The sequence below is a fragment of the Miniopterus schreibersii genome, assembly GCF_964146895.1.
Source record: "Miniopterus schreibersii genome assembly, chromosome: 7".
In the NCBI taxonomy this organism is placed as follows: domain Eukaryota; kingdom Metazoa; phylum Chordata; class Mammalia; order Chiroptera; family Miniopteridae; genus Miniopterus; species Miniopterus schreibersii.
In genome coordinates this window covers 25,904,435-25,919,076 of record NC_138108.1, presented here as the reverse complement: position 1 = coordinate 25,919,076, position 14,642 = coordinate 25,904,435, and the positions used below count along the sequence as shown (strand labels likewise).

Genomic DNA, 14,642 nt, shown 5'->3' with positions numbered 1-14,642 from the left:
GGTACTATTTTTTGACTACCTGATTGCCAATAGTTAAGTTTGGTCATGTCCAGTATTAGTTAAGAACAGTGAAAAAAGCAATCTTACTCTCTGTTGGTGGGAATATAGATTGGTGTGACATTTGTGGAGAGCAATTTGACAAAAGCTATTTTTTAAAAAATCCAAAAAACTAAGTTGCAAACAGTACATATAGCATGACTTCATTTATACAAAAAGCATATCCAGAGATACACATATTTATATATATGTATACTTCTGTATTTATAGCAAATTTCAGATTACAAGAGAAACAACCTCTACAAATGAGAGATAATGAACATATGGACTTTTTTCACCTTTTCTTTTTTTAAATCGTTTGAATTTTTTCCTCTGAGTATATGTTTAAAACAATAACAGAGATTAGAGAAATTAAGAGGACTGACAGTTGTTTTAAAACTTTCCCATTACATTACTTTTTGTGAATGATTATGTTATTACGTTGTACATTAAACATATATATAAATATATATATAATATGTATAACATAAACTCATATGCTGATGAATCCAAAATTTATATCCGAGTTCCAACTTCTTTTATTTCTACACCTGTACATTCAATTGCCTATTGGTATTTCCACTTGAATGTCTAATATGTATCTTAAGCCTAACATGTCCCAGACCATATTCCTTTTTTTTTAAATGTCTTTACTGATTCCAGAGAGAGGAAGGGAGAGGGAGAGAGAGAGATGGAAACATCAATGAGTCATTTATCAGCCGCCTCCTGCACACCCTCTACTGGGGATCGAGCCGCAATCTGGGCATGTGCCCTGATCCGGATTCGAACTTCGATCTCCTAGATCCTAGGTCGATGCTCAACCACTGAGCCATGCCGACCGGGCCCAGACCATATTCTTATTTTCGCTCCCAAAACTTGCTCCACCTGCAGCCTTCCCATGTCAGTGAGTGACAACTCTATTCTTATAGTTGCTCAGGCCCAAAACTTGGGAGTCATCTTTACCTTTCCCCTTAATCCCAGGGTTGCGGTCCTGCACCAGGGCTCTGGGACATCAGGGCAAGCGAGTGCTGAACAACAGCCTCTCTCCACCCTTCACTCCCCCTCACCGACCCTGCCAGGCCCTGGTACAGCGATGTGTCTTCTGAGAGGAGGGGATACCTTTTGCTGACCATACAGAGATGTCATCAAGTTCTCAAGCACCTGGCAGGAAAATATCTACCCATCTCCCTTTTCTAATTCACACACAGGCACTGTATGACTGGTAGCAGCTCTCAAAGCCATGATCATCTGCCTCTAGTTGCGAGCCATGATCACCTCCATTCTTTCTTTAAAATATACCCAGAATCTATCCAGTTCTCACTATACCATGATCCTCTTTTTCCAGGATGACAGCAAAAGCTTCCCTTTCCATCATTTTCCTCCCTACAATCTACTGCTGACACAGCCATCAGATGAAATCTTCTAACACCCGAGTTAGACATATCACTCCTCGATGAAAACTAGCCTATGGCCTCTTCCCTCATTGATAATAAATTTCAAAACTCTCCATGACCATTCAGGCCCTTAGGCTTTGGCCTCCCTCGACCCAGATCATCAGCACATCCCCTCACTTACTCTGTTCTAGCCACACTATCCCCCACTATGGTTAAATACATGCATTTCCGCCTCTGGGCCATTGCATCTGAACTTTGTTTTCTCTGTCTGCAAAGCTCTTCCCCAGAGAGACACATGGCTTTCCTGGTGTTTCTGCTTCAAATAGCACCTTACCTGGAGGCTTCCCAGAGCAGCCTCCATCTCAACACACTCCCACTGTCCACCACACTGATCCTAGTTTATTCTATCTTCATAGCACTTTTTACAAAATTTTAAATACATAATATTAAAAACAAAGGTAGTAAAGAGTTCTCATCACAAGAAAAAAATGTTGCAACTATGTGTGGTGATGGATGTTAACAGACTTACTGTGGTAATCATTTTGCAGTATATACAAATATCAAATCACCATGCTGCATACCTGAAACTAACACAACGCTACATGTCAATTATAACTCAATAAAAAGCAAAACAAAGCAAAAAAAAAATACCCCAGGAAATAAATACTACTCAAAACGTATTGTTTCCTAATTATTTTACTAGACTTTACAATAATCTATATGTAGCACTTATTTAATTGTCACAGCAACCCATGGTTTGGGCACTATTGTTGGCCACATTTTACCTACGAGGACACAGAAGGGCAGAGCCATTACCCAGCCCTCCGTGGTCACACAGCCTTGCGTGGTGGAGCTGGGACCACTCAGACCCCAGAGCCTGGGCTGCAGCCCTTTCACGAGCTCCTATGGAAAGGGTGCAAAGGGGCCAAAAGGTATATGTTTCTTTAATTTTTTATTAGGACATGTCCAACTATACAAAGAAGATAGGATAGGGCAATGAATTCCCACGTACCCATCACCTAGCCTCAGCCACTACCAACTCAGGCCATAGGTGATTTTAAGCGGCTGTGGTAACAGGAGCATCTACATGAGAGTTGTAAATCAGTCGATCTCCCCTTGGACTTGAGTCTGTGGCGTATTTGAAAACTGACTTTGCATAACACTTCCTCTCATTTTAAATTGTAATGGTAGCAACTAATTCAGCTTGTGTAGAAATCCTGACTTTACACCAAAGGGAAATGACTCCACATAGATAACAGCAGATTCTAGATGCTATTTGTAAATGGTGTTTCCTTCAGTGCCAGTTACTATTATGACAAAAATAGTGAACATCTTAATTTCTGTCAACAGGACAGCCTAAGGAAATAGAGCCAGTAACTTAAAAACTGCATGCACATGTACAAAGCACAATATTGGGAAGGAAGCTGGTGTGAAGGCATCGGCACCTCAGAACAGCAGTCTCATCACAGGGCACTTAGTTGCTGACTTAAGAACCTACCTCCTCTAAAAGACCCCTTTAAACTTCACAACAAAAAACAAATCCATTGGCATGTGTCAGAGTCAAAGAGGCTTAATATCAAAACAAAATGGAGTGAACCCTGCTGGTAATTAGAAAAGCTTCAGAATTCCAATCCACATTTTCTTCTATACCAGGTGCTTGAAAATTCTCGTAGAGACAGAATTGTTGAAAGTCCAGGTATATCTGTAGAATCCTTCTTGTTTCTTCCTTTAGTCTAGTTCTGCAATTTTCAAAAGGTGTGCCACAAAAATGTCTAAAACATGCAATACCTAACTATTTAGTCAGGGGCATTGGTCTCTTTTCCCTTAAATTGTCAAATAAAAAAATAACAACAGCCAACACAACAATAGCCGACCAGTCCAAATGAATCAAAATTATACCTATTTTTTGGTCAGATGGGCAAGAAATATATTTTTTGATGTGCCACAGTATTTTAGTAATTAGTTTATGTGTGCCATGAGAGCTCTTGAATTTTAGTATGCATATGAATTACAATACAGAATTAAAGACATACAATTATGTACTAAACTTCAAGGGCAATACAAGGAGAATAATAAAGGTAACTTTGATTATACAAGAACTTTCATTTACTTTCACACTTCATAGCTTAACCCTATGGAATTCTCTTTTAGGGTTAAATGCAAGATTCTGTCTTTAGGCAGTTATATGGCTTTCGGAGTGTATTTTAAAAAATATACAATAAAACTTGAAACTCTTTGAAAGAGATGCAAATAGCCAGGAAAGGAGATCTTCCTCGTGTCAGGAGTACATGATGAAAACTGTCATATTTTTCTATTCCCATCTTAAACCAGGTGTTTTGTAGTAATTCCACAAATAATTTCTGAAAAAACTAAAGAGGAAGTAACACACGAAAGAACAAATATGCTGGTTCAAAAAGCATGTAATATTTTGGCTTTCAGTAGACAACCCTGTTTAAGCCTTTGCTGGACGGAGGAAACATTTTTTAAATTTGTTTTTGAAAATTCCTTAAATCTCATTAGGTAACAAATATTTTTAAAACATGATTAATTTCTTTGAACTTTTTAGACTGGAACTGAGGGCAAGAGGAGAAAGAATTTGGGATCTCCAAAGAATCCATTAAACAATGGGTCCATCTGGAAATCTCGACAGCTGGAGCCCTTCATTTGCATAGCCCTGCTTCTTGATTTAATTTTTTCAAGTGGTTGAAAATGCTTATGAAATTCACTGGGCTGATCACCCTGGAGACTCGAATCACTCAGCCAGGAAATGGTAACTCTAGGCAGGTCAGGTATCTTGTGGCACTCAAGGTCTGAGGGCATCTGGTTCCATTTCATTGCTAGAATGCTTCCACCTAAGAAATAATGTGCCTTGGGTTTTTATCAAGTTAATTGCTACAGAGGCCCCTGGAGAGGCTGATGAGTGTCCTTGTGGAGTTCTTGAAGCAAATAATATTTTTTAAAAGGATTAGTTAGCATTTAGAGGCAAGAATAAAATAGTTTGAGAAATAACCCACTGCCATCACCCTGGTCAAAGTCATCATCATCACTGTTTGCCTGGTTGTCTTCCTTCTGCTTTTGCTCTTTTATAATTTAAACTCAACACACTTTAAAAACAGAAGTTATATCGTATCATCTGTCTCCTCAAACTTCTCCAAAAGGTTTCCTATTTTGCACAGAGTACAAGTCAAAGTTCTTAAACGGAGTATGAGGCCCTCTGTGATGTGCCGAAGCCCTTGCACCGCTCCCTGCCCCTCCACCACATGCCAGACCTCATCCCCTCGGCTCTCCTCCAGCCACAGCGGTTTTCTTGCTCTCCGCTAACCTGCCAAGCATGCTCTCCCCTTGGCACCTCTGCCTAGAACACTCTTCTGTCAGATATCAACATGGGTACCCCTAAGGTATCCGTTCAAATGTGAGATTCTGTGCTACATAAAATAGCACCCTGTCTGCCGCCTCGATGCTCTCTGCCTCACTGATCCCGATTGTAGCACACGCAGTACTTATTGCCATCTGTCCTGCCACAGTCACTTGCCTATTGTCTCTCCCAGACTGGAAACTGCACCGGGACAGAGCCTGGGTTTTGTTTAGTGCGACGTCTCCAGCTCCTGGAACCGTGCTTAATACATTCACAGTCAGTATATGCCAAATGAAAGAACGATCTTCATGTTAAGGACAGTGACGATGAGACTGGGTGACCGCACGCGTGCCAGGCGCTGCTCTAAGCGCTCTACGTGCATTACCTCACGCCATCCCCGCATCGGCCCTGGGAGAGAGGCACAGCAATTCTCCCCACACAGTGGGTGGAGAGCGGAGACGCGAGATCATACAACAAGCAACTAAATAAATTAACAAACAGGAAAGGTTTGGGGATCCTTAACTAGCTCACTGCTTTTAGTTTACAGGTGGGGAAACCATGTCCAGGTGAGCTGCTAATGAGAAGAGTGGTGGCTGGGACCCCCTCTCTCTATGTACTTCCCAGACCCCAGCCGGCTGCAGAGCCACCAAACCCAACTGTCGCCAGTGATATTGTAGCCCTTGTCTTTATATGACTGGAAACCCATAGAGCTTAGCAGAGCACCTGGCATACAATAAGCACGAAACAATAATTTTTTTAAAATGAATGAGAGATGAGAGAATTTCTGGAAGCTAAGAAAGTCTCTCCTCAGATTAGCAGTAGGCCTGGCGATGCAACCAACCCCACCTTCAAAGGGCATCAGGATTCTATCTGAGAAAACCTTTCAAATACGCCTCTGTAGGGGCAGCTCAGCTTTGGAGTAACTTCTCCAGACACAGCCCATGGAAGGTTGGGCAGGCATTTCAGGGAGCAACCTTTAGAGCAACCAATACTAAAAGCTAACTGGTATAAATTTTTTTACAAAAACTTTACAGTAGTATCCCACTATCCACCCACCTTTTCCATTCCAAATCCATCTCCAAGAACAAAGATTTATGCATATTTTTAACCTGATTTCACTGGCTTCATGTGTCCCAGTGGCTGCAGCTGGGATTGGAACTTAAAGCAGTCTTTCTCCTCACGGCCTGAGCCTTCACCCACGCGCTGTTTTCATTATTAGTTATTTCTGCATTACTATGCTTCCATTTTAAGAGTGGCCTAGTTTTAGGAACGTTTAGGTTCCTTCTGTAACAAGCAAAGTTGCCCACAGCATCTCACTTACAGCTAAGTGGAGCGGACTCTTGGTAGCACCGGAATCGGATTCTTCAAAACCACTGTTGGTTCTTTCCAGAAGCTGTGGAGATGAAAGGAAAACAACAGTACATAAGTGCAGTTTGCAAAAGAAATCCTACTTTATGGATATTAGTGTTAGCATACAGGAGGAAAGAAGTGTCAGAAACTTACGAAATTATGCAACTTACCAGCAATATAAGCAATGGGATATAGCAAAACACAGTATTTCAACTTCTAGATTGTCTTAGTATTTGGTTTTTTTAAAAAGGCTTTCATGCTTCAAGAGGTGCTCAGCCTCACCAATCCAGAAAAATAATGCATGTTAAGTCCAGATGGTAGTAATGAAGAAATTACAATGTCTAGTTTATTCCATTATCAAACACACATTTACTGGAGATAGTGTTGTAAAAGACGCAAGAAGCTCCTGTCCTCATGGAGCTTACACTGTAGAAAAGAAATCCAGACAAACAAATTCACAAATAAAAAATATCTGGTGTTGATAAATGCTATAATGAAAATGAAACAGTGAGATGAGTTCAGAGTGACTGGAAAGTTACTTTACAGCCGATGGTCAGGGAAGGCCTCTCGGTTAAAGTCAGACCTGAATAAAAAGAAGAATTACACCAAGTGAAGCTGTGGCAAGAGAGGGTTCTGGGAGGAGGGAGTAGTCAGTGCAAACGCATGAAGAGGGGACGAACATGGTGAGTTCGAGGAACAGAAAGGATAGTGTGACCAGGGCACGATGTTGGCGAGGGTATCAGGAAAAAGATTCTCAGGGAGTCCTGGCGGAAAAACAAATTATTAAGACATTTCTAGGCAATTTGTGCATACCTTTAACCCCAGGAATTAATTTCCAATAAATAATTACACAGTGCACAATGATGCATGTATAAAGAAATTTATTCATTCAACAGATATTTAATAAGTGATCACCAATGTTCTCAGACACTGTCCCATGCACTGAGGATTCAATAATAAATATTTTAAAAATCCATTTTTCTCATAGGGAGTGGGCAGACAATAAAAGAAAGAAGTTTTGTAGTTAATTAGAAAATGGTAGGTGCTATGGAGAAAAATAAAACAGAAAGGGAGAGTTTGGAGGGCTGGAGGGGAGGTCAGTTGGCAACTTAAAATAGGGTGAACCAGAGAAGGTCTTACTGAGCAGATGACACAGCGAAGTCTTGAGGACAATGGGAGAAACTTGTGGATAGCTGGGAGAAGAGCATTCCAAGGGGCCAGCACTGCCAAGTCCCTTAGGAACAGGTGTGCTTAAGAACATCAAAGAGGCTGAAGCAAAATGAGCAAGAGTGAGAATGACAGAAAAAGAAATCAGAGAGATGGTGGTAGTGCGGGGGATGGGGGTGTCATAAAGAGCCTTCTGGGTTGTAAGAATTTTTACTTTTATCTTGGGTGAGATGGAATTTCACTGGAGGGTTTTGAGCAGAGGGGTGACATGTTCTAACTTTTAGGGAGGGCACAGAGACCACTGATGAGCTGGGGCAACATCCAAGAGTGAAATCAGTGTCTTGGAGCAGGGGAAAGCAGTAGAGATGGAGAGAAGCAGTTGGATTGTGGTTATTTTGGAGATAGAATAAACTGGATTTGCTGACGGACTGAATGTGAAAGAAGGAGAAATAAATAAGTCAGGAATGCCTCCTAGAATTCTGTCCTAAGCAAATGGAAGGATGAAGGTTCTAGAACTGAGATGGAGAAGGCTGAGTGGAGTAGATGTAGTGGGAAAGACCAGAAGTTCAGTTTTGGAAATGTTAAATTTGAGATGTTTTCAGAACATCCAAAGGTACATGTTGACCAAGCAACTGTTGGGTATGGAATTCAGGGTACTGAAAGCTATAAAATTGGATGAGATGAAAGACTGAATCCAGGGGCACCCAACATTAAGAGCTGGAGAGATGAGGTGGAGCCAGCAAGGAGACTTAGACTGAGCAGGTGAACTAGAAGGGACACCAGGAGAGCATGGGGTTGTGGAAACCACGTGAAGAGGGAGTTTCAATGAGAGGATGAGTAGTCATGTCAAAAGTCCTGATAGCTCAAGTAAAATGAGGCCTGATAATTGACCACTGAGTTTAGCAACATGGAGGCTATCAGTGACTCTGCTAGGAGCAATTTATCAAAGCACTGTTTATATGAAAAAAATAGGAAAAAAGTAAATAGCCATGCGGATGAGGGGAAATGAGACCACTCAATACACTAGGAAGCAAAACTTCCTAAAATCCGCTTTATCCATTTTTCTCCCTGAAAATCTCAAACTTGTCAAGGGGAAAACATATTTTTAAAGCCATATTTGTGGAATTATACCATTTCCATTTTTAAAAATTGCATTGGCATGACTATAAATGCAGAAAAAAAGCCTGGAAACACATGCCCTAAAACGTTTAACACAATAACCTGAATGTGGGATTATATATGATTTTTATTTTCTTTTTTATCTATCCTGATTTTTTGCAGTGAGTGTGTAGTTCTCATAATCAGAAAAGCACTGAAGCTCTTTCTATTTGGGAAAAAAAAGCTATTGACCTTCTTTTTCATTCAATAAATGATGTCCACAGACCCCCCCAGATAGGTCCAAAACTCTTTTCTAGTCAGTACATGTGGAACAAAATGTTTGGATCCTTTAGTAGATCAAATAACAGTGTAAAACTTACCACCTAAAGGCACACAATTTCAAGTTTTCAGATAATACAACACAAAAAATGAAATTGGAAGTAAGAGACATTTTATGTTTGTTTCATTAGTGTGAGAACAGAATATGGCACTTAAACAACCTAGGGTATGTTGGAATAATGAGAAAAAATTTAATTTTAACTTCAAAGCAAATAACTCTAAAACCAGTCTGCCTTATATAGTGGAAATAAAAGTAGCTTTAACTGCTTGAAAAGGCTAGTTCTTTGCTTTGTTTTACAACATCACCACCTGCAAGACTTCCTGGAACTGACAGTGTGCACCAACTCCAAATCTGGTCCTGGAATGAACTTTTAATCAAAGAAACACAGAACTGTTTCCACCATTATCACAAACACGATGAACAGAGGCAAGAAGACAATATATTGTTTATAGCCACAAATTAGGCATGCTCCCAGGTTTGCTGTGGAGTATGATTTTCTACACATATACTCTGATCATACAAATAGCATGTGATGTTTTATTTCAACCACTCACCAAATATTCACGGAGAATCCCTGTGCAGGACTCTGGGATAGACATCCAGATTCAACTGTCAGTGAACGTACATGGTCATCGACCCAAGAGAAGAGCTTAGAAACTAGTGGGGAACCACTGAAGTTAACAGGTAATGAAAACAGGGAGGCAGGAGCTAGCACACAAAATGCTACGGGAGCACAAACAGATACCTGACATAGCCTTGGGAGTCAGAGAAGACTCCTCTGTAAAGGAAGGTCTGGGCTGAGACCTGGATGGTAGGAGTCAGCCCGGCAAGGAGACAAGAGAAATTCCAGGCAGAAGGAAGACAGTGGAGAGCAGTGGGAGCAACGAATTGGAAAGGCGTTAACTTCAGTAAGGCAAGAAGAGCACCCAGGGGCAAGGGAAAAGTGAGGAGCAACGAGGCTGGAACGTAAGCAGAGGGTAGGTTAGCTATAGGGTGATCATACCGTTACTGTGCAATCCAGGATATTTTTAAGACTGATAAATGTGCTGGGATAGCAGTTGTGGACCAGGGCATTAAATAGGGATAATCATTCAGAGTCGCTGAAGTGCTTTCAAGCAGGGAAGAGGCATGATCCTCATCAGATTCTTGGAATTCATAAAAATCACCCTGGTTGCAGTGCGGAAAATGAACCCCGGTGCTGCTGGGGGTGGGGAATGCACCCTAGAAGCAGGGAGATCAGTGAGGATATTTCAACTATGGGACTTCTAACCTGTGAATTATTAAGTTGGTAAGAACTGATGGGGGTCTAAACTGCAGAAGAGGCCGTGGAAGTGAAAGTTAGTGGGTGTAGTCAGGAGTTTCATTCACTCCTTCATTCATTCATTCAGTAATTATTTTTGGAGCACTGTGCTAGGCACTGACATTTTCAGTTCTATAATGGGCCCTAACCACATGAAACTTATAGCCTAGGAGGTGTAATGTTCACATTCATTCATTGAGCTGTGGAGGAAGGGGAAAGGGTAGAGTCAAGGATGACACCCTGTTTTCTAGCTCTGGTAACAGGGTGAATGGTGATGCCTTCTCTAAGGTAAGAAACAAAGAGAAAACAGAGATCAGGGGAAAGAAAGATGTGTTGAGTGTTGTGGAACATTCAAGAGGAGATGTGCAGTGGACAGATGTCCAGTGAAGCCTAGAAGGGAGATGTGGGCTAGAGTAATGGATTTGGGAGTCATCAGCAGTGCGGATACATGAAGCCCCCCCGTGGATGAGACTGTCCTGGGGAATGTGTAACGAGAGAAGCGAAAGGGGTACAGGGCATAGGCCTCGGGGCCCCCGGTGTTTAAGGGTTTGGAGAGGAAGGGAATCTGCATGTGGGGCTGTGAGGACACAGAGGGGCAGGAGGAAAACCAGGAGAGTAAGGTGATTATGGTTAGGTGGCCGGGGCAGCCATGATTACCGTGATACGAAGGTGGTGGTGATAAGTGATGATGATGAAGGTTCTCACTGACAACGGCCAGAAGTTATTAAGCATTTACTATGAGCCAAGCATTCTACTAGGGGCCTTCATGGATCACCTCAATCTATCCTCAAGTAATCCATTAAGTGATCTACTCAAGTTCACACACCCTGTAGAGGACAGATCAGGGCCCCTTACTACCCCACACAGCAACGCCTTCCTGGCAACTAATAAGCTGCAACTTTCCCCTGATGTTTCCAAAAAAGCAGCAGGGGTGAGCGTAGAAAACAAGGAGATATTTTGGTTTTGGTTTTTAAGTATGTGGGTCCTTTTACGTCTCTAATTTCAACAATTTTCTTTTCTTTGAGATTGCCTTCACTTCCTAAGGAGTGGTGAGTACCCGTCTTAGTTACACAGCAAGCACAGGAGGCGTTAAGGGAAATCTAGCTCCTCTGGGTGCTCCTCTTCCCTCAGTGAGTCTTTTCGTTAGGAAGACAATGTGAAAAAGTGGGGAGAAAAACCATTTGCAAGTCATTCAAAACTGAATTACATTTAGACTTCACTTTTCTTTCTAACTTAAAATTTCATCCTAAACATATCAAGTCCAAGGGATGAAGCAGATCCGCAGCCCTGTGCAGACACTGCCCTCTGCATAAGCATCTCGGGAGGGAATTCGGGGGCCAGAGAGAGCCAGGCCCCGTGCAAACGCGCAGCTCAGCTCGCGGTCGGCGGCATTACTGCAAGAGAGCACTGCTGTGCAGAGCTCAGCCTCGGCCGACCTTGTCAAAATCAGAAATGCAGTGGTGCTTTTGAAACGCAGTTAGAGCTAAGAATACACGCCAAGAAGCAGCACTGAAAAAAGCAATGAGTGGTGCCTATAAAGCTTGTAGTTATAAATCAAAAACTACAATTTGATATGCATAATCTAAAGCAGACTAACTATATAACTTTCTCTCTTTTAAGACTACTTCCAGTTAATATATCCTCAGGTTTATCATCACCATTTACCCAACCCATTCATTCACACACTAGTTTTCACACTGAATTACACTCACGAATCTAACGTACACGTCCAGTATGTCACCACAGGCTTCTATTGGTACAACAAAAACCTGCACTCATTCCGAGGATTGACTTGGTCCTCTGCCTAAACAATCTGTTAAAATGGCTACTTTAATAAAGCCTTTATCTAGATGACTTAATCCTATTCCTTGTCATCTCCCAAATCCCAGAATTGCTTCTTTTCCCAATTGACCAATCATTTATGAAGCTTATATGGGGAGTGTAGCACTGCTCGACCCTCTCTCTTCCCTCGCAGCCTCCTACAACCTTGCATTTGCCAAGGCGTTCCTGGGTGAAAAACCAGAAGGGTTGGGATTAAAGCCATTTCCAACCTCCCACTGACAAATAACGATGGGCCCCAGAAGTGACTGAGAGAAAGGAAGCTAGGATGAGAGCAAGCAGACTTTTAAACTGTCTTATTAGTGAAATGTGCACTCTCTGCTTCAATGGGGAGGGAGGAGGAGATGGGGATTGTATGCTCTGTGATTCTAGGGGCCTGAGAAAATGATTGCATTTGAGATTATTACAAGTTAGAGGACATTTTTCTGATTCTGGAGGGTGTTTCCACAGGATTAGTGGGCTCACACAAAGAACATCGCGAGGTCTTGGATTTAAAAGCAGCAAAGATAACAGAAGGACAAGTTTAAGTTTAAGGCTTTCTCTACAAAGTGAATCTGTGATAACAAAATCAAGGATAAATATAAACTCAGTGGTAATCCAACTGGCTGCTGGGTTAAAAAAAACCCACAGTAATCTTGTCCAAAACTGTCAGGAAACATAAATATTACACTTGAACTGGAAACCCAAGCTCAGACTGTAAAAACAGAAATGTGCAGCCTGTGGGCCTGTGAGGTAACCCTCGCCTGCCTGCCTCCCTCCCCCCCCCCCCCTTGGCGATGGTTAGACTCTGGCTACACAGCTCATTTCCACAAGTTAGGAGAGAGAGGAGGAGCTAGAAAACCAATCAGAAAATACCCATGGGGACCATGTAAAGGAGGTGCTCTAAGAAAAGGTTGAAAAATGGATTTATTTATATTTTAGCAGTGAGGACTAAGAGGACATTTATAAGTCTTCAAGTCTGTGAAAGGTTGGAGGCAGGCCAGGGCCCCCTGGAAAGCTGGAACCTCTGTAAGAAATTCTATTTCACATTCCACTTGTCTGTGCTTGAGAATGAAATGCTATGTGGGCAACCTCAAGGCCACTCCCGAGTCCACTGTGCTGAGAGCTGGCTCTGGCTCAGTCCTCAAGGGAGTGCTGGGTCTGCAGAAGTTTCAGACCACCTAGCCTGTGTCAATACACTCCATGCAGAGGCTCTCAGGGGCCTGGGATAGAGCTCGGGGGGAGGGGGAGGTCCCACAGGCCTTTCAGTCTCAGAATTGCTAAGATGTTCCAGGCCACACTGGACCTCAATGGACCCCAGGCCTTTGGGCCTCCCCCAAATAAACTAGCTTCTCCAGGATGCCTCATCAGTCACAGCAGTGACTGTCTGTTGTTGCTCATGACTCTGCTCACATCCGTTCACAGCTATTAGAAGAAGCTGTCTTGCTTGAAATTGTTATTAACAACAATTACCAGAAACTCAGTGGTTTCTAGAAATGTATGAACCTAATCTAATTTCTGCCTCCCCCCACAATTCCATAAGACAGGAATCATTAACTTTCTACACTTGTGTAAATCAAGGTCTATGCAACTTTAAAAGGAGATAATATGAATTAAGGACGGTGCTACTAGAAGCTTAGCTAGATTAAGTTTCCCTTTCTTCTTGGGAGCTGATATTGATTGCTCTGCTTATCTCCTCCCTCCAGTGTATAGTCAGTTCCTGGTAATTTCCTTGCCAATTAAAAGGCAGAAGAGCCTGTAGTATGTATAAGGAAGACTAATGAAACCTGCTGTGAAGATAAAGCCAAATACAAGATACAAAATGCATAGTGTTCAAAGATATCTTGCAAGAACCTGAAAAATGGTCATATATTTTAGCCCTGGCCGGTGTGGCTCAGTTGGTTGGGTGTCATCCCGTGCACTGAAAGGCTGCCAGTTGGATTTCCTCCAGGGCACATGCCCAGGTTGTGGGTTTGATCCCCAATAGGGGGTGTGCAGGAGACAGTCAATCGATGTTTCGCTCTCACATAGATGTTTCTTTTCCTCCCTCTCCCTTCCTCTCTCTCTAAAAAAAGACAATAGAAATATGTTTTTTAAATGTTCACACACTTTGACCCATAAACCTACTTCAGGGACTCTATCCTGAGAAAGCGTTAAGCCTAAAGCCATTTAATAGTAAAATAGTGTAAATAATCTAAATAGTAGAAGAATGTCTAAGTTATGATTGACCCAATAATTGAACATTATTTAAATTAATATGTGTTTACCAAGAGTTCTTAATTTTCATATTTTATGGGGGGGGGGAACCAATGTACAAAATTTATTTAGTATTATCGTATATGTGTGAAAAATAAAATATATGAGGAGACTAGAAGGAAATACACCAAAAGGTTAATAATGATTACTTTGGGGTGGCAGGCTTTGGTGTTTGATTTGTTTCCACTTCTCTACATATTCCAAACTTTCTACAACAAATACAGATTATTCTAGTAAAGAATAAGATAAATTTCTGTTTAAAAGTGAGAGGGTTGAGCTAGATGATTTCCAAGGTCCCTTTAGCTATATTCTACATAGTATCCAGCCAGAATTTAATACCATTCTGGTCAGTATTACTGTTGGCTGCACGCATTTCTTCATGGACATTAAACTGCAAATTCCTTAGGGGCAGGGACTACCTATACCATGTAGCATGCAGTCAATAAATGTTTGTTGAATTTAATTTAAATCTGATAAGTGAGTGAGAGAGCATTAGTGGAATTAACTACAGAGTGGTAGCATATTTTC

General features: G+C 41.7%; 1 protein-coding gene across 5 annotated transcripts in view; it reads right to left on the bottom strand.

The window, feature by feature from the left end:
• ANKRD44 (ankyrin repeat domain 44) overlaps nt 1-14,642 on the bottom strand; it is a 251,380-nt gene that overhangs the window by 29,949 nt on the left and 206,789 nt on the right. For all 5 annotated transcript variants that reach the window (XM_081142776.1, XM_081142775.1, XM_081142774.1 and 2 more), the window contains exon 17: nt 6,107-6,178. In XM_081142776.1, coding sequence (XP_080998902.1) covers nt 6,107-6,178 — 72 coding nt within the window. The remainder of the gene's footprint in view (nt 1-6,106; nt 6,179-14,642) is intronic.